This window comes from Helicoverpa armigera, chromosome 6 (genome assembly GCF_030705265.1).
Source record: "Helicoverpa armigera isolate CAAS_96S chromosome 6, ASM3070526v1, whole genome shotgun sequence".
Classification (NCBI taxonomy): domain Eukaryota; kingdom Metazoa; phylum Arthropoda; class Insecta; order Lepidoptera; family Noctuidae; genus Helicoverpa; species Helicoverpa armigera.
Window position 1 is genome coordinate 3724184 of NC_087125.1, and position 22826 is coordinate 3747009.

General features: G+C 39.2%; 4 protein-coding genes across 4 annotated transcripts; 1 reads left to right on the forward strand and 3 right to left on the reverse strand.

The window, feature by feature from the left end:
• Positions 1 to 116: 116 nt before the first annotated feature.
• LOC110373056 (signal peptidase complex subunit 2) lies at positions 117 to 1739 on the reverse strand. Its single transcript, XM_021330157.3, has 5 exons — positions 1582 to 1739; positions 1319 to 1384; positions 1070 to 1203; positions 650 to 802; positions 117 to 385 (listed from the first exon to the last, which is right to left on the reverse strand). Exons 1-5 carry the CDS (start codon positions 1597 to 1599, stop codon positions 202 to 204), a joined length of 555 nt encoding a protein of 184 aa, XP_021185832.1. The 5' UTR covers positions 1600 to 1739; the 3' UTR covers positions 117 to 201.
• A 398-nt stretch (positions 1740 to 2137) lies between these two features.
• Positions 2138 to 17804, forward strand: LOC110373157 (uncharacterized). Its single transcript, XM_064035073.1, has 22 exons — positions 2138 to 2336; positions 2615 to 4460; positions 4618 to 4746; positions 5737 to 6036; positions 6762 to 6849; positions 7497 to 7652; positions 8029 to 8249; positions 8627 to 8778; positions 9011 to 9147; positions 9227 to 9594; positions 10011 to 10217; positions 10363 to 10513; positions 10676 to 10858; positions 11403 to 11614; positions 12235 to 12352; positions 12690 to 12837; positions 13263 to 13376; positions 13710 to 13813; positions 14295 to 14459; positions 14966 to 15136; positions 15423 to 15743; positions 16072 to 17804. The coding sequence occupies exons 2-22, from the start codon at positions 2644 to 2646 to the stop codon at positions 16228 to 16230; spliced, it is 5421 nt and encodes a 1806-aa protein (XP_063891143.1). The 5' UTR covers positions 2138 to 2336; positions 2615 to 2643; the 3' UTR covers positions 16231 to 17804.
• A 10-nt stretch (positions 17805 to 17814) lies between these two features.
• On the reverse strand, positions 17815 to 19203 carry LOC110373083 (uncharacterized). Its single transcript, XM_021330214.3, has 5 exons — positions 19116 to 19203; positions 18985 to 19044; positions 18808 to 18897; positions 18350 to 18586; positions 17815 to 18005 (listed from the first exon to the last, which is right to left on the reverse strand). Exons 1-5 carry the CDS (start codon positions 19164 to 19166, stop codon positions 17874 to 17876), a joined length of 570 nt encoding a protein of 189 aa, XP_021185889.3. The 5' UTR covers positions 19167 to 19203; the 3' UTR covers positions 17815 to 17873.
• Positions 19204 to 19577: 374 nt separating this feature from the next.
• Positions 19578 to 22826, reverse strand: LOC110373156 (outer dynein arm-docking complex subunit 4-like). Its single transcript, XM_049835849.2, is given in 4 exon segments — positions 19578 to 19876; positions 21723 to 21983; positions 22207 to 22719; positions 22721 to 22826. Coding segments are annotated over 4 exon segments (1077 nt in total). The 5' UTR covers positions 22775 to 22826; the 3' UTR covers positions 19578 to 19627.

The window sequence follows — 22826 nt, forward strand, 5'->3', positions numbered from 1 at the left end:
ACTTGAGAACACAAACATACCTGATAACATCAAGGGTCATCCTGAAATAACAATATCAGCCAGATCAGACATTTTCAACCCTGAGGAGAAACCAAACAAATAAAAACATCAACCAATACATAGGACATTTAGTTTATTAGACGTAATAATAATATTACAATAATGTCAGACCTTAACATATTTGTGCGAGAGACAGAGTAATCACTTTTCTTTCTTTTCAGAAGTGAGGGAGTTGTAAAGCTTGGTGATCTCATTGATGACCAGGGTTTGGACAATGGTGCCGTTGGTGTCAATGAAGTTGGCGAAAGACTTTGTGATGGAGGCCTCGCGGGACTTGCCGTGGGCATCACGCATAACCAGGACTAGGTTGTATTTGTCATCATGCCTGTGGACGAACATGTTGAATTGTATAAGAATCAATATTTAATTGTGAAGATTATTGAAGTTTACAAATATGTGACTAGAATTCATGCTACAAAGCTAAGGTGTCAAAGTGCCTAATGAAAAGTAATGATGTTGCAAGCAATATATTATTATAAGGATATTAAAAATGAAATTACACATTTTTGTGAGATGTTTTACAAAATATTAAATAGTTACTTATATTCAATAAGTTGTAGTATTGTTCTGTAATATTGAATGAACTTACTTCTTAACATAAGAGCTTGCTTCCCAGACCCTGTTGTTGTTTCCATTCTTTTCCTTGGCCACCACAAAGACTCCCTTCTCTTTGAATGTGGTGTACAGTGTGAGGATACCCATCAGAATGAAGTATGAGGACACACAGATTATGAGGACCAGTCTGCAAGAAATAGAATTTCAAATTAAGAATTTATTTTTGCTTTGTAAATAATGAATGCATGATACAATTAAGTAGATGTACAGCTAGTTTTTACATTAATTCAAAATATAGTGTTGAAGTTTAAAAATGAAAGAATAAGGCTTTTCTGTGACTGGGATGTTATAATATTTTTTTCATAAACAATTATGGGATTGTACAGCAATCTTTTAAGATCCTAATAATATTTCTCACCAGGGAGAACATTTTAAAAGTAAAGTTAATGCCTACCTTGACTGTGGGAATGGGTACAGATAATCCCAGAGAAGAGCATAGAGAGCTACACCAACAGCCAGCGCGCAGAGGAAGAGACGTCCATCAATGAGGGCGAAACTTTCTTTACATTTCAGATCACCAGTCAGTACCTGTAATAAACATAGCGAGGTTTAAGGTTATAAACAATAAATTGACATATTTATACACAACAAAACATTAAAAATATCTCAATTTATAATTAAACTTTATTAAATAACAATTTACCTCTCTAATGGCATCATCAATAGCATTTTTAGCAGCAGCTCCATCCCACTTATTGATTTTCACAGTCTGAAATCAAAATTCACTCATCAAATACCATACTAAAGTGGTTTCTTAGATAATTGTGTAATAATATCATGGAAATTGTATTAATATGCGGAAATAACATTTTATTACTAAACATAAGTTGAAAAGTAAACGTGACGTGTCTTCGAAAAGATTTTTTTAAATACGATTAATATAAATGAAGTACAAAACAAAATTACCTCTGGAGTTTCAGTCATGTTATAAGACTTTGAAATATTTTATACGTAATTACAATACTTAGCAACTTTAGTGTTTTTCAATAAATTAACGCTTTCTTCCCTCGGCTTGCTTTGCTTCGGTAAAATTTGACATTTGTATGCCAAAATTTTGACGTGGGTTGAAAAATCTTGAAACGTCATTAGGTCGCGTTCCAAAATACAGAAAAAATACCGGCTAATAAAAATCAAGCACCGTTATTTACTTCTGGGTTAGCCACTTTCTAAAACTTCACAAATTATCCTCACAGACTTCAGTAATATGAGGGGAAATCCGAAAAGTTTAATAATTTATGTTATTCTCATGAAAATCAGATAGAAGGAGAACTTTGAAGTGCCAAGTGCCATCACTCCATAACATGCAAAACTAAACTGAGGCACTTAACTTAGGCCATACATATCTCTATATATTTTTAGCAACAAAGAATGTTGAATTATTTTGTCCACATTTACAGTCTATTAATTTCCAGGCAGCTCAGTTGCACTTAGAATGCATTATTGCAGTATTTTTTATTTTTAGTCTGCATCGGTTTTGCCAATCTTCTATCTTGTCTATAGTGCGGGTCCTCAACAAAAAAAAGCAATGAACTAAAATGAGAGAAAAATGAAATTTGCTTCATAATAATGTTTCATTTAAATTGTGAGAGAGTATAACACTTTTGTTTGGTTTGTAGTATTTCAGTAAACCCAAGAAATACTGTTAGATCCAAAAAGTAATGGTATGTAGTCAGATTGTATCATGAAATGTTTTTGCTATACCATCAACACCACAACCGGTGGCTTCATTGCACGAATTCATTGCTGGCCAAAACAGAGCCTCTAGTATGGAAATAAAGTAATAGTTATTGTTGCTAAAGTCATAATGGAGAAATAAGTCTTTTATTTTTTTAATTATAACCATGTGGCATTGACAGTAATGAGAAACAACAACGATCGAAAGAGGTCACAATGCCCAACCGTGTTCTTAGATATGAATTGTGAAAATTGACATTTTTAGGTTGTATGCTGCCGCATTAACATAGCACAATGGCAAAAAGGAAAAAGGCAGCACCAAAAACCGCGGCAACGCGTCGTACGACCCGACGCGCCAAGCAGCAGGCTGAAGCTGCGTCGTCCGCCGACGGAGAAGCCTCTGCGTCTGTCGAGCTCGAGCCGACTGCTTCCGAACCCGCTCAACAGGGCACGGAGACAGCTCCTACCGATGCAACTCCTGCACCAGACCCACAAACGTCTGAGACATCAGATAAATCTGAAAATTCTTTAACTACACCTTGTCAAGTACCAATCGTAGCTTTGCATAAGAAATTCGGTAAATATCGCTGTCTATTTAATAGTGATGAGACATTTACTAGAAAATATGATATTGGTAGCGACAGTGAAACAAATAGTAGTGTAGAAATTAGGGTGGTTGATCCTTGTGCCAGCTCCGAGTCAGATTCGAATGCTGCAATAGATACACAGTCTGATACCAACAGCGGTGCAAACTTCAGCCCTGTGAATAGTACAACAGTTACACAGAGCAATTCTAGAGACATATCACCTGTACCTGCTCCGTGTGAACCATCATCTCAATGTGAACCAACATCTCAATGTGAACCATCATCTCAATGTGAACCAACACCTCAGTGTGAAATGCCATCATCAATCCCAATAGAAAAGGAGGAAGAGACTGAGAAACCTGAAGAGGTAAATACTATTGATTTAACTGAAAGTGATTCAAAGCTCAGTGCTACTGAACAGGTTGTAGTAGATAAGGATGATTGTCAAATAATTGATGATTCTTCCATCCCTGAAGAGAAACCAGAAGAAATACCAGCTGAAGACATTCCAATGGAGGGAGAACAGATAGAATTCACTGGTGATGATGATGAAGTCATCACCATTGTTCAGATAGTGGAAGATGATCATCCTGAGCTATATTACAACATTAAAATAGATAGTCCAAGTGAACATGTATCTGAAACAGCAGATAATGAGGAGATTAAGGAAAATTGTGATAACAGTGAGTTCCAGATCAATTTTGAAAAGCTGAACCTTGCAGTTGAGACTGATCCTCCTATGGATTGTTCAGAAGGAGTTGAACTTAGAACCCCACCTTGTCTCACTCCCGATATACCATTTAAAGAAAACTTGATTGAAGGCTTAACTAGACCAGATCCCAGTCTAACACCTAGCTCTACTCTGTCAGATGACAGCAACTCATCCAGAGTTACTGAACAAAACCAAAACAACTCAAATGATTCAGCAGAGTCATCACCCACTGGTGTCAGGAGATCCAGTAGAATTAAGACAATTAGTAATATGAAACAGAAGACCAAGGGCTATGGGTTAGTGAAAACACCTTTAAAGAAGGCTTTAATCACTCAGGCGAAAATGAAACTTGAGGAAATTGGATCTGATAGTCAGGAGAAAACTAGTGAATCACTACCAAATACCCAACCTAATTCTCCTTCGTTTCCTGTACCTTCTGAGATGCCTGTGAAGGTGAAGTCTCGCTGGCGTAGGTCCAGTGAGTTGGAGATGGGTGCTAGCTCACCGGCAAACTCACCATTGGCCAGCCCAAGTTTGCCCCAGCAGCGTCTACCTCCTGTAGCAGAGAGCCCAAGCCTCCCTGATGAGGAACCTAGTGCACCTCCCCTGAGCAAAGAGGATTATGACAGGATCATTGAAGAGAGGATGAACCAGTACCAACATTTGGATGAAAATGAGTATTTGTGTGAGAGAATGATTAGCAAGGAGACAAAGAAAATGACTTGTGACTGTTTTATGACCAAAGAAGAATTGGAGCGCGGGGAGCTGGCTTGTGGAGAGGACTGTCTCAACAGGCTGCTTATGATTGAATGGTAATTTATTTTCAAAATTATTGGTGAAGCTTGTTCTACCAATCCCTGATACTTTGTCATATGGTTTTGATTGAATCTTATCTCTATGTTTTGAAAACTGCCACAAGTTGTTTAAATTCTAAAAGGTGGTTTAAGTTGATAATTGATCTTTTTCCAGTAATTCTCGGTGTCCTGTTGGAGACCGCTGTACTAATAGAAGGTTCCAGTCTAAAGAGAATGCCCCTCTGAAGGTTTTCTATGCTGACAAGAAGGGCTGTGGCGTGGAGGCTATTGTGGACATCCCAACGTAAGTATTACATAGATAATATAAAGATGATAGCCAATGCATTTGCGAAATACATTGTGACGCAATTTGTGTACAGCTATGTAAAGTCTAAACTGAAATATGGAAATATAGTATGGTTAGGTTAATATTTCGATTATTCATGCTTATTTATATATAATGCGTATCTGTAATAAATGAACTATAGTATTTTAGGTTCTAAACTAAAATGACAATAATTTGTTAATTAAAATATTTAAAATAATTTTACACAGCATTTAGTTAGTAGATATAATGTTAAAGCAGCTCATACACAATGCCTTGCGAATTTCAATATGATATCAAAGTAGAGATAATAATTTTGCAAACAATTTAAACATGGAAGTTACAAATTATGTCTGAATATGAAATAAATAAAGCAAACAATGGTTTCATGTTTAATGATGTATTGAGTTTCAGTACTTACAATGTATGTGTATGTTTACTACACATATACAAAGTATGTAAGTACTTATAATTAGACTGTGTAAAAATTAGCAAAACATTATAAAACACAATATTGCAGTAAAATGTTTTATTCATTACAGTTCCAAGATCTGAGAGAATAAATTTATGAGAATAATTTTATGCCAAATAAAATTGTGATTAGGGCCCAAAAATAATAGTCATGCTTTGGCAATAGTATTTAGCATTTTCTACATTTTCTTCACATCTCATGATGATGTACTCAATACATGATAATACAATACATTGTATTACCTAGGGGGATCTAAGTGCTTTTGTTAGAAGTTTGTCCGTTCACATTAAGGGGATTGTGAATAGATGAATCGCGAACAAAGGAGCCCAGAAATCGGCCATTGGCCATTTAGGATATGGGTTATACATGAAAATATTTGCAAACATAACATAAATGCTTCCTCGTTATTTACTTATGTACACGTCTTCAATTATGCAATAAAACACATTTTATTTCGATGTTACTTTCGTCCATATAACCAAAAAATAATCTTCCAGGGGCGAGTTCCTACTAGAATATGTGGGCGAAGTGCTGGACTATGAGCAGTTCTACAAGCGAGCACAAGCGTACTCCGACGAGAACAATCTTCACCACTACTTCATGTCCCTCAAAGGAGACACGGTCATTGATGCGACCCTGAAAGGGAACATATCCCGGTTCATCAACCACTCCTGTGACCCTAATGCTGAAACTCAGAAGTGGACCGTCAATGGAGAATTGAGGATAGGGTTCTTCAGCAAGAGGGATATTGTGGCTGGTGAAGAGCTGACGTTTGATTATCAGTTCCAGCGGTTTGGGTAAGTGTAATGTTTTTCATTGGTTATCTACAACCAGTTTTTTTGACACATTACCTCAGGTCTGTGATCGTCTTACATGTCTTGTTTGTTATCCAGACATGTATATGTAGCCTGTTTACAGTTAAATGTGCCTTTTTAATCATCCTAACTGATTAGGTATCTCCAGCTCCCTATTTACCCAAAATATATGGTTGTATTTTCCATGAAAATACATAAATAGGTCTCTAACTAATTCCCTATTCTTTACGTGACACACAACCTCTTGTCAATCTACCCATGGACTAGTTATACAAACCTCATTTTACAAAATTTGTTCAACATTACAGTGCTACCTGATCGACTGACAGACTTGTAGTGACCTTCGAATATATAATATGTAAATATTCCGTCTTGCCTGCCATGCACGCCCTTGACTTTAATTTCGGTTTATGCATGCGGCCAAAGAATTGATTCATAAAACGTGATGTTATTGAATCTTTTGTTTTGATTTTGAATTTGCAATTGAGAGCAAAAATTAGGAACCTTAGAAATATTGGTAAAAATCTGTTTATGAATCACAAAAAAAAATATCTATTAGGAAGCTAAAGCATATTCTTTGGGTGCCCGACTTATTATATTATTCTTTGGGTTCCATAAAAGTCGTAAAACCTCCTTACTGTTCTGACAATACGGCCTTATCGGTTCCAGTGGTGACAGTTGGGTAAAAGAGATTTGTTTGCGTGCAGAAAGGTGGCGCAGCGTTGCTACTGCGGCGCCGACAACTGCCGCGGTTGGATCGGAGGCGAGCCCGACTCTGATGATGAAGATGACGAGGTACGAGAGATAACGGTATATAAGTTCTTCATTTTATTTTTTTTGTTTGCGAGATTCACGGATTCGGATTTGAATAAAAGTTTGGATTTTTTGATATTTTTATCTTCATTACTCGAAACTTTCATTTCCATTTCTTTAATTTTAGTTTGGGTTTTGGAAAATAATGGCATATCTTGGCGATACTAGAACTTATTATTTAGTTGCGCAGTACCTAGTATAGAATCAAAATGGTAAAATTTTTAAAGCACAGCTAACGAGCTTAGTTCAAACTCGCCATGATGTGTCGTATGTAGTGTACCATAATTTTCATTTAATTAAATTTAGTACTTTAGGAACTCATTTCATCTTTTCTGTTTTTCTAAAGTTTAAATGTAGAGTAATGTAGTGAAATAGAGAACCATAACCAGCATAGATTTTTTATCTTATTTTGTAACGCTTTTTTTATTCAATTCTGTTCTTCTCAAATTTTATTATTTAGCAATTCAAATGTAGTGAACCATAGCTGGCATATAATTTTTATCTTACTTAGTATTATCTTTTTCATTTCTGTTCTTCTCACTCTTTACTATTTAGCAACAAAACCTTATTTTTTTTCTAATCAAACTTTACTTCTATAACTCTAAAATAACACCATTCTTTACCCTCAGGAGGAAGAAGACGTATCGACTTCGAAGTCGGGTACAACGGAGTCTTCAGAAGAGTCTCTGGCGACGCCCACGGAGCAGCCGCGGCCGCGCGTGCGGCGGCCTAAGAAGGACCGCACCTACAAGCCTAAGGCGCCTGACTTGGTGCAGGATGCTGATGTGAGTTTTAGTGCTGGGTTTATTGAGTCAGATTTAATTTACTATTCATTATTATACCTATTAACTATATACAAACTACTAAAAAAAGTGTTGGTTGCTTAGACTTTGGAGTGTTTGTTTTGTCAAATATTATCTATACGAAAGTGGATAAATAGACACAAACCTTAATGATTTTTCAGATATTTTATCTTTGAAAATTACCTTAGTCTATTATAGCATTTCTGTTGTTGAGATCTGAATTTTAAAGTTCTAAATGCTAAATTCACAGACCTAATTATTGCGTATCAAAATACCAGTTATATAATATTAGGTATATTTATCAGACTCGAGGCATATTCTTGTATAAATAATAGAATCTTATCTTCCCTTCCCACAGATCGAGGAAGACCTAGAAGCTCTCGGCCGCACAGGAGTCAAGAATCAAAGCCACACACTCCGCCTCTCCCGTACCGTCGTCCGCGCCAAGAGCCGCCGCGCTCAGACCGCGTTACTGCGACTACTGCGTGATGCTGACCTGCCTTGTAGGAGGCTGTTCCTAGACTATAGGGGGTTGAGGCTGCTGGCTCCGTGGTGTAGCGATGCCCCTCTTGATTTCAAGTAAGTTCAGTATATAACAAGTATCAGTATAGAAATAATAAGAGAACTTTATGTATACCATAATATTGGTCCCCCTTGTGTCAAGAGTTGTAAGAATTCTTAATTTTTGTAAGAGAATTCTCACATCGCTGAACTTCTGTGTTCTCCAATCTGAGAGGTTGAGTGACTTTCGTCTCCTTTAGATGATAACGCCAATTTTAAAATTTGAAGAACCGAATAATTTTGGTTTCTAGGCTTAGAAAAGTTTACTTCATAAAATTTCAGAGCCACACAAGTCTTGATAGGATATAAGGACTCAGCACATCATGGAGGTTTTACTTGGAAAACGTTAATTGACACTAAAGCATGTTCTAAACTTCTTTTTTTAACTTCCCCAGGCTAGAAATGCTACAGACAGTAGATCGGCTGCCCATCCCCAACAAGACCATGGTACAAGAGAGTCGGTTCTTCACGATCGTGGAGCGGTGGCTGAGCGCGGCCGACGCGCCGCAGCCGGCACAGGAGAACGTGTTCATTGATGAGGCTACTGGTAATATAATTAATATATATTTTTAATGGTTTAAAACTGCTATTTGAAAAATTTGGGCATTTTTTGGTATATCTACAACTTCTTTTTCGGATGGGAAATCTGTCCTAAACGCTTTATATACCTGAGTGTGTAGGTCTGAAATATTCTGTACATGAATTGAATATTAAAACTGTACATAATACATTGTATGTAATGTATTACTAACAAAACAATTTCTGTCAATTTTCCTTAGGTTTGCCGATAGAACTACCTAACAGAGGCAGCCAAGAGAACCTGTCAAGTCCAGAAAAAGCAAAAGACAACGCTAGCATATTAGAGAAAATTAAGGACTTATCTAATCAACTGTTAGAACGATGGTCCAGTCTAAAAGTAAGTTATGTTACATTTTTATTTTACCCAATACCTCAATAGAAGTGAACGAATAGTCAAACAAATTCTTGTGTTACAGGAAGTGTTCAAAATACCGAAGAAAGAGCGAATACAGCAGATGAAAGAACATGAAAGACAAGCTAACGTTGAGAGACGAGCCGCCGACTCTAGTGGGTCCCGCGACAGAGAACGTGACCGCAGAGAGGAACGAGAACGAGACCGAAGGGAAGAACGCGAGAGAGAACGGGAGAAGGAGAGGGAGAGAGAGAGGGAGCGCGACCGGGATAGAGACAGAAGTGACCGGGATAGGTCGGATAGAGACCGCGGGGAAAGGGATAGAGACAGGTACAGGGAACGGGATCGAGATCGCGACAGGGAAAGAGATAGAGATGATAGGGATAGGAGGAAAAGAAGAAGCAGTCCAGAAGGTGGTAGGAGAAGTATAAGGTAAGAAACGCAAATAATACATCTTATAGTATCTGTTTATTTTTTTATTTGACATACATGGTAGATAGATATATGGTAGTATGACATATACTTAAAAAAAATCGAATTCAGATTGATTAATTTTGTATTTAAAATTGCTTATTATATTCTCTATTTTTCGTAACACATAGACAGTAGTAAAATATTCAATCGACCAATAACAATAGCAGACGAGCGCGCGATGTGGCGTCATATAAATACCGTGCGGCGATACTCACGCGCTAGTGTCGTATGCATGCGCAACGCGGGGACGTTGCGATAGTTGCTAGTGACGTTGGCATAGGTCCATGCACATGGCATTACAGGCACAAACGAGCTTGACTATAGTACAGAATTTTTACCTATCTTACATTACTAACCCCATGTACAATATGCAGGTTAAGCGAGCGAGTGCTGGCCGCAGTGCCGCCGATGAGCAAGGAGGAGCGGCGCCGAGCCTTCGCCGAGGCCGCCGCCGCCGCCGACGAGTCGCGGCGCCAGCGCGAGCGGCTGCAGCACTGGCCGCACTACTGGCAGCATGACGCCTATCAGCAGGTATACACACCATGTGCTCTAGCGAGCCAGTGCTGGCCGCAGTGCCGCCGATGAGCAAGGAGGAGCGGCGCCGAGCCTTCGCCGAGGCCGCCGCCGCCGCCGACGAGTCGCGGCGCCAGCGCGAGCGGCTGCAGCACTGGCCGCACTACTGGCAGCATGACGCCTATCAGCAGGTATACACACCATGTGCTCTAGCGAGCCAGTGCTGGCCGCAGTGCCGCCGATGAGCAAGGAGGAGCGGCGCCGAGCCTTCGCCGAGGCCGCCGCCGCCGCCGACGAGTCGCGGCGCCAGCGCGAGCGGCTGCAGCACTGGCCGCACTACTGGCAGCATGACGCCTATCAGCAGGTATACACACCATGTGCTCTAGCGAGCCAGTGCTGGCCGCAGTGCCGCCGATGAGCAGGAGGAGCGGCGCCGAGCCTTCGCCGAGGCCGCCGCCGCCGCCGACGAGTCGCGGCGCCAGCGCGAGCGGCTGCAGCACTGGCCGCACTACTGGCAGCATGACGCCTATCAGCAGGTATACACACCATGTGCTCTAGCGAGCCAGTGCTGGCCGCAGTGCCGCCGATGAGCAAGGAGGAGCGGCGCCGAGCCTTCGCCGAGGCCGCCGCCGCCGCCGACGAGTCGCGGCGCCAGCGCGAGCGGCTGCAGCACTGGCCGCACTACTGGCAGCATGACGCCTATCAGCAGGTATACACACCATGTGCTCTAGCGAGCCAGTGCTGGCCGCAGTGCCGCCGATGAGCAAGGAGGAGCATTAGATGAGCAAGGAGGAGCATTGGATGAGCAAGGAGGAGCATTGGATGAGCAAGGAGGAGCATTGGATGAGCAAGGGCGACCGTATTTACTAGCTGTTCACTGCGGTTACAACCGCGTCCCGAGGACACTTCTCATACCCAGACGAATACGGCCATACTCACTCAGGGATGGTCTAGCTTCCCAAAAATGAAAGATTTTATTCGTTCCATAGTTTCGGAGTCTTTACAAACTAAAGAAAGGCTGCTTTATTTTTCTAAGCCATGTTGGTCGTATAAACAAGACGGTAAAAATAGTATATTATACATATATGCTACTTTTTGGAATCCTGACTGTTATCAACAAACTCGTGCCATGGTCGCTGTTCCCGAGCATATCCTCAGATCAGCGTATGGACATTCTCTCTACTTGTTTTCTTCTAAAGACAATAGCAACGACGATTTGACTGTGTGTAGTACTTATGAATCTTTTCCCACAGCAAATGTTCCCCGGCGGCATGGTACCCGGCGCCCCCAACATGCTGGGCAACATGCCCAATATGGCAAACATGCCCAACATGGCGAACATGGGCAACATGGGCGGCATGGTGTGCGGGGTGGGCGGCATGGTGGGCGACATGCCGCCTGAATGGATGCAGCACGACTTCTCCACCGCACCATTCTGTCCGCCATTCTGTATGCCGCAGCCCAAGTTAGTACTGCTTCCGTTATATGTATTGTTGTTTTTTGTTAAATAATTGTTCATGTTGTTTATACAATCGAATATTTATTTACTTACCTCTACTGTCTAACAGCCTTTTCACATTACCGGATTTTCCAAACGGTAAACCCGACCGACATCGCCCGGACGTACGCGTTTGGTATACCTGGGTACCGACGGAAAATCAGCCTGTGTGAAAAGACTGTTAGACTGGCCAATCTCATAATATGACTTAACCGTTTCTCGTATTTCACTGAAAATCCTAACTAATATTATAAATGTGAAAGTAACTCTGTCTGTCTGTCTGTCTGTCTGTCTTTTCTTCACGCCTAAACTACTGAACCGATTTGTGTGAAATTTGGTACAGACATAGTTTGGAACTTGAGAAAGGACATAGGATAGTTTTTATTTCAAAAAAAATATATAAATAAAAAATAAAATTTATTCCAGACATATAGCGCCATCTATTGGTCAAACCAAAAATATGCCGGAAGTAACTATTCCATGCGAACGAAGTCGCGGGCAAAAGCTAGTGAACATATAAAACCGCTAGATACATTAACATAATTTTATAAAAATTACATATTCTTAAATAAATACTTTGTTTCCAGTATGATGGGCATGCCTGGTTTCCCTATGGGCGGCTTCATGTTCGGTCAGCAGGTGGGCCCGCCCGGACAGCAACCCTTCCCGCAACTACAGCAACCGAATAACGACCAGCAACAACCAGTATGTATAGTTGCACCACAGCTATGCAGAATATTTCCTATTTAATAAAGAGTGGTTTAAACTAACGAATTTGTGTAATTAACCATTTTTTGTGTTCTCTTTCCGTGCGAAAAGGCTTAGTTGAGCTTGGTAGGCCATACATTATGGCGCTGTTTCTGAATTATGCGACAGAAGCTGGGAACGAATTCCAGTTATATTTGCGCTTACAAACCGAGTACATATTCAGTCAATTTAAAACAATTCCCAACTATTTATTCCTTAATTTGCAGTCACTAAAAAAAATAGTCCATGCTCGTCAATGAAATACCTATTTTCACTTCTATATTTTTCGTTGCAGCCTCAAACAGCGCCTACAGAGGCGCCCAAAGAGATAGTGCTGCCGTCTCTGTGGCGCAGCGCGGTGGACGGACGCGGCCGCACGTACTACTACCACGTCAAGCTGCGACAGCCGCAGTGGCTGCCGCCGCCGCCGCCTGCTGAACAAGGTATGTAAAACAACGCCCAAGATGTAAGAAATACAAATATGGTATGGTATGCCTTGAATTTTTTTTTATTAATATTATCAATGAAAATAGCGCAAAAGAAACAGGGCTTCTTCAATTTGCGAGAGTCTGATATTCTGTACTCGATAGGGAGAAAAAATTAATTGATCTTATAAATAATGTCGCCATTAAATCCCGACCTCCTGTATAAATCAATAGTGTAACTCAACTAAATCGACGTTCGAAGCAATATTGAAACGTAAATCGGAATTTACTTCATAGACAAATCTATCGATTTTATAGGTCGTTCATACAAAATAAATTATTTTAATAAAAGAACCGTAACAAACATGCAGATAGCAGTATTTTCCTAAGAACAATGTTACATCTTGTGATAATACAACACTCATAACAATTTGGTTTTACAGAAGAGAGTTCATCAGAAGAAGAAGACGAGCCTCCATCATCGGGTCTGGACAGCCCGCTGGTGCGACGGCAGACGAAGGGCAAGGTTGTAGAGGGAGTCAACGGCATTTACGAAGGTAGGGATACATACTTTATGTAATTGTATTCTAGTATTTCCGTTGTGTATGAATCTGAATTTTCCCTTAAGGCCGAAGTTTCCCAACAACATAAACATCAGTTTTCTTTAAACGACTGTTTACCACGAATTTTCACGTTCACGTTTCAAGGGTTCGTTAGAATAAACCGATTTTTATGTTGTTAGTGGACTTACCCTTAGTTACTGTAAAGTTATAATGCTTTTGTTGCTATTTATTTTGGCAATCACATTTTGTGGCGAAGGATAGTAATTTCTAGACCTTCGTCTATACATAATTGAGCAATAACAATGGTATGTGTGTGTGTGATTACAGTGATAAAAGAAGACGGTCACAATGGCTTGATACCTGACCACGCGCTGGTCAGCATAAAACCGAGGAAGCGAAGGCCGGGACTCGTCTCAGAAAGACCTATTAGTGTAAGTCCTACTGTATTGCAATTAAGTTATAAAAATTATCACCCTAATAAATGATTCGTTTACTAAGTATTCATCTAGTTAAACGAAATTGATATACATACAGGTTTACTCAAGACGTTTTTCTTCTTCTTTACTTAGTCATTGGTGTCCAAGATACACTTAAGGGCTTATTACACTTTACTAAATTCAGTCGTCTAATTAGGTTTGTCTAATTAGGTTTCTAAATGATTTTATGAAAAATACCTTCCTAAATGCGATTACATTTGACTGAATTTAGTGACTGAATCATTTAGACGACTGAATTTAGTCAAATGTAATAAGGCCATTAGAAAAACATATACCCTAGATATAAGAGAAGTTACATTAGTACTTGTCTGACCTATACAAATACTTGAAAGTCTGGTGATAAAACCACTCGAGGTACGACGCCTTATACAAATATAATAACAACATATAATAAATCACCCTTCTCAACTTCCAGCCGCGAACCGAAGAAGACAAACTCGCGGGTAGACTAGAAGTGAAGAGGTACAAGCAGACCAAGGAGAAGCTACGTCGTCGCCGCGAGAAGCTGCTGCAGAAGGTGCGACTGCTCGCCGCCAACAAGTCGCAGAGACGGCTTAAAGGCAACATGATTGATTTGAAGGTAAGTACTCCTACAATAAATAGTCATTTTTCATAATTATGAATCTGAATGTTTGTGGTGACATAACATAGATTTATTGCTACTGGCTTCGGTCCGCGTCTCGTGGGAATTACTTTTTGAGCAGGGAAAAAGTAGCCTATACATTTTACCTAATGTTACTGCCAAGTTCATCAAAATCCCTACAGTAGTTTGTGTAAAAAAGGAAACAAACACACACAAACATTTGTCAAATTTTCACGATTATAATATTAGTAGGATTTGGTTGTTGTTGAAGAGTACTTTTAGATAACATCATGAACTTTGATGTCCTAGTTTATACTAGGCATTATAAAAGTGAAAGTTTTCTGTGAGATGAGTAATTCGTATCTATATTGGTGTACAAAATTTAACCGCACTGCATGTGTAGATAGATAAAGATACATATATTATCTAAATATCTGGTAGTCTTGTATGTTAAAATGTGGAGCTATGAACATGTCGTTTTATTGTTAATGCTAACCGAAAAGGATATGGATAAAGAAAAAGAAATTGACAAAGATAAAGATAAGGAAATAGAAAGGGAGAAAGAGATTGAGAAAGAAAAAGAGATGAAGAAGATAATTGAATTCGAGAGGAAGATAATTGATTTCGAAAAGAAGAAAGATATTGCTAAGGAACCAGAGTGTGACAATAATAAGGTATACTTGTAGGCGTTTAGAATAATATGGCACTTGGCCGTGCATATTAGGCCCAAGACATCATCATGACAATTAGCTGATTATTATTTAGTCGATTCAAATTCACAATTATTGAAAGGTTTTGTTTCGCACACTATAATCAGCCATTATTCTATTTTATTTATTTTCTGTTCGTTATCCACAGACCATATTATTTCAAATTAGTTTAGTAGCAGAAAATGCATGCGGCGAACACATAAAAAAAATGACAAATTACAGAAACCTAACAATTTCTATCATTCCACAGCAAATGGTGGAACTAGTGGACTCGGAAACCGATTCAGAAGACTCGTCTACTGAAGAAGTAGTACCTACTCCAACACCCGTCGAAAAACCGGTTGAAAAGCCCATAGAGCTGGAAGCTTCCCCCTCCCCGGTCATCATCCCCTCCCCTCCACCTGCTGAAGTGAGCGTGGTGACTACTGAGGAAACGGCTCGGAAGATCAAGGAGCAGTTCCGATGCAGCATGGCGAGGGTGATGGTGCAGCATTTGAATCCCTATCGACATCCTGACGCGCCGGCTGCTAGGATCACCTGTACTGCTGATTTCAAACATTTGGCTAGGAAGGTGAGTGATTTTCTTGTTATGTATTACTATATCTTTGGGGCTTGAGGTTGGTATTTGGTGTTAGTATTGAGCACATACCTATCATTTTAGTCTCTTGATAATCTTGTAAATTAAATGTATTGTAGAGCAAATATATTGGTAAGTTCTACTGATACGAAAAAAGGATACACAATTTTAAAATATAGCATACAGTTCCCTCGGATCGAATGAACTTGGCGAATCTGAAGTTATTTTTTTGGCTGCCTACTGTGGAGTCAATCGGGAAACTTTAGACTCTCTGTTGTTATTGAGTATAATATATACTAAAACATACTTTTCTCTTCCACAGCTAACACACTTCGTAATGCTGAAAGAATTAAAACACTGTCGCTCTGTAGACGAGTTGATAGTCACCGACTCAGTTCGATCAAAAGCCAAGATGTTCGTCAAGAAATACATGGCCAAGTTTGGGCCCGTCTACAAGCGACCGCCCGAGGAGATAGACTAGCGAACAAAGGCCGTACGGCGGCCTTAACATGTACCTACGAATTGACACTACGGGTGAGCAGTGCTAGTTAGTAATGAAGTGACTGACCCACCATGAACTTGCTAATTAATTGATCAATGCATTTCTAGGCAAAACAATTTGCACCAATATTGATGACAGTAAATTTATTTAAGACATTCTTCAATGTTTTGGTGATACAATCCACATTGAAATCACAATTTGATTTATAAATTATAATTCACTCTCAATCATAGTTTATTAATTTTAAATGACACGCATACGATTTCTATATTTTTATGACGATAATACCAGTTGTAAATTGAAAATTTGCAGGGCAAAGGAATTAGGATGTTAGATATATTTGATTAACGAACTTTTTAGGTTCGGAAATATGTACTGCATAGTAAAAACAACTGAAATAAAATGTAAATATAGTGTTGTAAGTCGATAGCTCTATGTAATGGTTTAAGAAACTCCTCTTTAGCATTAGACTGTATTATAATGAGATGATTCTACGTTCTTAGACATGATTTTAATATAATTGTTCACGGGGTAAATGCAAGAGAAAGTATTTATAATGTACTATGATCTCTGGTGGAGTTTTGCTGGATACACGATCGCGACTCGAATATGAACTGCAACGGTTTAAGTACACAGTATTATGAATAGGTTTTATTAAATATTTTGAACAGTTGTATGCCATTGCGTTTTGTCTGTTTGATTGTTGCAACAATTTTCCTGAAATGAGACTACTTTGACTGTTTTTGTCAGCTATTGCAAAACTCGAACTCAAATAAATATAGGTTACAAAACATAAAATAATTTGCGTTCATTAGATAAATACAATAGGTCATCTTTTTTCGAATATTTGACAAATTATGAAATAATTGCTGTATATACTATACCTATGGAGGTAGCAGATACTATTTTTGTGGAACATTTTTAACGAAATAATAAGAATTTTTGGAATTTACGATGTTATATGTGTACTCATGTTAGTAGAAATAGATTCAGACAGATTTCTGTCTTCAAATAAACTAGATGTTCCACACAGAATTTGTTGTTTCGATTTTCAGCAAATAACTTGACATATTTATGATTCATCACTAATAATCGCTGTATTACATTCAATAAGCTAATTTAAATTCTCGTAGAGAACAGAAAATATGAAGCTTGACTTGCTTTCGCTTGCTTGTAAGTGCTTTCGCAGTGCCGACATATATTTTCAAGAATACTGACTATTAGATAATTAAGTTAGTGTTAGATGCTCGCAGCCCCAGTTGCGGAACAAAACCAAACATGAGTTTGTCGTCAAATTAAAGTAAGCCGATATGAAATTATGTTACATTCAACTGTATAAATCTCCCATTTTCGAGATAGTTTTTATGTGATTCACTATGTGTGTAAATAGTTGTAAATACGAGTGACATAGAATTATTGTCTGTTCGGGTTATAGAGTGAGCGATTTTATTTTTATGTGGTAGGATGCTTGGTCGAATCGTGGATGAACTGTTTCATACTTGGACGATCAGATCGAAGCCGTCGGAACAAATAAAATGTTATTTCTTTTAATATGATCTCGTTTTATTTCACCCATTAAACTGAAGATGTTAAAAAAAGATTGTAAGAAAATGGGCGCCAACTCAGGGGTGACATCTATTACATCGTTTCGAGTTGATTTTTTTCAAGTATTGGTCAAGTACTGGCTTGCAAGTCTTTACGTTTTTAGCTATCTTCTTACAACTTCTCGGCGTCTTGTTGAATTCCACACAACCCTGTCGGAAAATAATTTCATTTAAGATAAGAAGATCTAAAGAAATAAAATCGAGGTACTCAGACACAACACAAGATTTCATATAGTAGGAGAAGAGTAGATACTTCCAAGTTGATAAATACTCAAGAAGTCGTTATCTACTATCTGAGGAGTTAAATATTAATTGAAGGCACACTTAGCTGCGGGTTGTTGGAAAGAGATACCGCGGCCCTGGTACATAAAAGGTCTACGACAGAACACGACGGTTTTTAGTCAGTAAGAGTCTGACACTCCCTCACCGCTGCTAACCCACAGCGGGAGGGGTCATTTGATGATTTTTAACGTTGCTAAAAAAAAGTCACTTACGAGCAAATAATTAACATAAGCGCACACTTGATACTTCATAGTGTCACACTTAACATCGCTGGTGACGTACTTCTTGTACTGGCCGTTCAAGCAATTCTTCTCGATCATTTTGTTCAGAGGCTCCGAGGCTTTGTCCTCTTTTGTCAGCCGTTTCAGAAGAGCCCTGCATTTCTTCTCGTCAATTTTATTGTTGGTTGTAATGCCGTATATTGTGGTAACGCATTTTGATACTGAGCACTGGAACGGTAAAATCGAATGGAATTTACGTTATATAGGTACATTAATAAACGTTGCAGCTGTGCACCATATATATAAATCTCGAACAGTCGAAAATACATTTAGGTGCTTAAGCTTCAAAAAACATAATGGACAATCGATCGAGAGATTACGCCCACCACGAGACTATATAATAAAATTATGAAGATTGCTTTGATACCTACATAGATAAAATAACTTACCGAAAACACAGAAGAGCTACTCTCTTTCTGACAATTTCTAATCCGTTCCACAAACTGGTCCATAGGTGGACAGCAGGACTGTTTCATTGCCTCAAAAATATCAAAATCACATAAGTAACTAGTGTCTTACAATTTCAATTGAATTAAATAACAAAATTAATGGTTTAGTTAACTTACTTCTGGGCTAAACACGGCCTGGCATGCTTTGGTTTGGGCATGGTTTAAATTAGCTGAAATCTGCAATTAAATCCTTGTAGTTGATAGATCGGTCTTATTTTTAAATTATTTCAATTTATAGGACATCTTACCGGGGTGCCAAAGATTATTAATAAACCCAAAAGTGGATTGTGAAACAACATCTTTACTCCTGAATAACACAAAAACAACTAAACTTTGTATTAAGTATTTTAGTACACACGAAGTATCTATTTAAATTGAAGGTTTAGTCACGAAAATATAAAATATTTCTTTAATGTTTTCTGTAAAACCCGCGTGTAATTCAACGTGTGTCTAAATACAAGTGCGTACAAAAATGTTATGTAATACATACACGGTAATTGAAACCGAACTATGTTATGATTCAGTATCTTTACGGCGATGTCACCCTAGGAAATCAGCAATTAAAAAATTAAACAAGGATATTGTGGTTCTCATAATTTATTTTATAGGAGCCTACTTTTGAAACACAATTATTTGTTCTATATTGTTTGCCATGTTAAACTTAGGTACATATATTATGTAATAACTAAAATCGAAAGGAAACATAACAACACTAATAACACCTATTATAATATCTACAGCTACAGTAAGCACAGAAAAGTTACACAGTGGTCTGTTGCTGCCTCCAAAACTCTTCGCGGTTTTCCAAAAACCTAATAGCTTCCTCCGCTTGTTTGCAAACGACATCATTCTTCTTATCTGCTATCGCCAAGTCTGGGTTCTTCAACAAGTTCTCCAGGTAAATCTTGTCAGAATTCAACTGGCCTAGCACTGGTCTGGCGGATTTGGAACGTTTTTTCGCAGCCTTCTTCACAACTTTTACTGATCCGATTGTGTTTTCTATTGCTTCCTGGAAATCAAAATGATGGTAAAATTAACATCTCTGCAATTAACAAAAACATAATTACATAGGATTGTTTTTCATTCAGGTTTTGATTCACCGTTAATAGGAATATTATCACAGATTATATAATAGTTACTACGTAATATTATTTAATTTAAATCCTGTAGGTACCCAGTGGAAGACCAATCTTTTGGGAAAAAACTACAGAGGTTTGTTTATTAATGCTAACTAGGCAACGGTTGTGCGACGCAAATCATTATACACAACCAATAATGAATAGCGTTCGAGTTTTGCTCTTATTGCACTACATGAATAGTAAATGCCATGGGCGTAGCCAGCTTTGGGCTCAGGGTGGGGCAGCAGTCAACTTATCTCCGGGGGAGGGCCGGCCCTCCAATTTTTTGTATCTTAAGCCGTTAATCTCTTAATTTGAGAAGTTTATAATTTCAGGTACAGAAAATAAACAATCACACACAGGACAAAAGCCAAAAGTAAGGGTATATAGTTTCTGAATACGCGAGCGAAGCGAGCGCAAAATTTTTATCGGACTTAAATTCAAATTTATTTATTTTGCGAATATAAATATAAACCAAATACATATTACGTAAAATTTAGCCCAAACGTACTTAACTTTTTGTTTGTTGACAAATGCAAAAACAAGGGTATATAGATTCTGAATACGTGAGCGAAGCGAGCGTGAAATTTTTATCGGACTTTAACCAAATATTACGTAAAATTTAGCCCAAACGTACTTAACTTTTTGTTTGTTGACAAATGCAAAAATAAGGGCATATAGTTTCTGAATACGCGAGCGAAGCGAGCGCGAAATTTTTATCGGACTTAAACCAAATATTACGTAAAATGTAGCCCAAATGTACTTAACTTTTTGTTTGTTGACAAATGCAAAAATAAGGGCATATCGTTTCTGAATACGCGAGCGCAGCGCGCGAAATTATCGGACTTAAAGCAAATATTACCTAAAATTTAGCCCAAACGTACTTAACTTTTGTTTCTTGAGAAATGCAAAAACAAGGGCATATAGTTTCTGAATACGCGAGCGAAGCGAGCGTGAAATTTTTATCGGACTTAAACCAAATATTATGTAAAATTTAGCCCAAACGTATTTAACTTTTTGTTTCTTGACAAATACAAAAATAATATAGTTTCTGAATACGCGAGCGAAGCGAGAGGGAAATATTAATTCTTTTTTAAGACTTAAAACCAAAAAGTACGTAAAATGTAGCCCAAACATACATTTTCACGAATGGGGGGACTAGGTACGACACACCCGATTTACGTCCATACGAAAACCCCCGCGCTCGCATAGATAAGTCGATAAAAATAAAGTTAGATAAATATAGCAACGTCGCGCAGCTAAGCTTCGCGGGTAACTTGGAATGCCTCCAGGGACCTCCAGTGGTCCGCGGACCACCGGTTAAGAACCACTGTGCTAAACGATCGTTCTATTGTACAGGACACGAGTGGTAACTGTCATGCACCTTAACTCAATAGTAATAAGTACGATTTTCCTCTAAAACTGTTACCACTGGCCTGAAGTTGACTGTAGGGTACCTACGTGGCCAAGCAAAATAGCGAGCGCGGTTTTTACGCTAGGATAAAATTGCATTTCCGAAATTTTTAATCACATCTACCAGTTCCATCTCCTTCAATGTATTATTTTTTGGATCGGCTCGCTACGTTAGTAAAAAAAAAACATTGTTTAATCAGACACCTTATAGGTCAGAGCCCAGGGTGGGGCAAGTGCCCCAGCTTGCCCCAGTGTGGCTACGCCCATGGTAAATGCTATTATGTACCACAAATCTTAAAAAAAGTAGGTATCCAAATTATTTACCTGCGCTTTCTGCACCCCAAGTCTGAAGTCATTCAGATCAGGTCTAGCCCTCAATCCTCGATGGTAGTGCACGAGGCTCATTTCGAACTCCCCGCAGTAGTACAGCGCTTCCGCCTTGCGGAGCAGGGCCTTAGCGTCCTTAGGGTCCAGCTTCAAGGCTGCCTCGGCGTCCATCAGAGCTGACCGAGGCTCCCCCAGAAGCAGGTAGCATTTACTGCGAGAGACGTACGCTGCTTTCTCATCAGGGGCGAGTTCGATTGCCTGGAACAACATATCATAAAATGTTACATATTTGAATTTTTCAAGGTCCTAGAAACCAGCTTTAAAGATGAAATTGAGGAAAACTTAACCAAGTTTTACAAAGAATATAGCATAGCAGCAGCTAACTGACTTGTTAACTTGAAACTGTGAAACAGACACGATGCATCACAAACAACATGTCGGTCTCCCTTAACTTGTATACGAGCCACATATCCCTAAGTACCTTATTGACAAAGAGAACAGCGGTGCGGTATCGTTCCCTCATCATCTCAGCTCTGGCCAGGGCCAGCAATGTACCAGCATCAGCTTCAACAGGTAGCTGCAGAGCGCTGCTCCTCTCCGCCTTGTCCTTCAAGTTCAAAGACTGCTTGATATCCTTGGAGCCCATCACCACGGCAGCCGCACGATCCTTGTCCGTGTACAACTCTTCCTCTCGTCTCCTCCTCTCTCGCTTGGGCTTCCTCTTCCATTTCTTCCTCGGCTTAATCGACTCCTTCCTCTCTTTGATAGCCTGTTTCAAATCTTCAGCGTCCTCGCGTCCTTTGTCCGCGGACTGCGGCGCTCTCTTGCTGATGGACGCCTTTTGGACGGGAGTTTCTTCTTCCTCATCGCCGATACCCACTCGGACGAAGCTTTGCAAGAACTCTGCATCCTTTGTAGGACCTAGGATGGACCTTGCTTGGGCTTTAGCGTTGTCGAAGTCCATCGTACGTGAAGCCTGGCCAAGGGTTACGTAATGTGGTAGGTGTGTGGAGAGGCGTCAGTATCGACGCCCCGGCTGTCGTTGTCATGGTGACTCAATGTGTTTTCGCACCCACTTCTGACACACTAGTTCTGTATGGG

Bases quoted from the DNA above. Each gene is read 5' to 3' on its own strand.
- LOC110373056 (XM_021330157.3), bottom strand. The intron at 1,204-1,318 runs GTAAATTGTTAT...TGTTTATTACAG, and splicing joins TTGATGATGCCATTAGAGAG to GTACTGACTGGTGATCTGAA. The intron at 386-649 runs GTAAGTTCATTC...GTTCGTCCACAG, and splicing joins GCAAGCTCTTATGTTAAGAA to GCATGATGACAAATACAACC.
- LOC110373157 (XM_064035073.1), top strand. From the start codon at position 2,644: ATGGCAAAAAGGAAAAAGGCAGCACCAAAAACCGCGGCAACGCGTCGT. The intron at 6,850-7,496 runs GTACGAGAGATA...CTTTACCCTCAG, and splicing joins CTGATGATGAAGATGACGAG to GAGGAAGAAGACGTATCGAC. The intron at 15,744-16,071 runs GTGAGTGATTTT...TCTCTTCCACAG, and splicing joins TCAAACATTTGGCTAGGAAG to CTAACACACTTCGTAATGCT.
- LOC110373083 (XM_021330214.3), bottom strand. From the start codon at position 19,166: ATGTTGTTTCACAATCCACTTTTGGGTTTATTAATAATCTTTGGCACC. The intron at 19,045-19,115 runs GTAAGATGTCCT...ATTTAATTGCAG, and splicing joins TAATAATCTTTGGCACCCCG to ATTTCAGCTAATTTAAACCA. The intron at 18,587-18,807 runs GTAAGTTATTTT...TTACCGTTCCAG, and splicing joins GTAGCTCTTCTGTGTTTTCG to TGCTCAGTATCAAAATGCGT.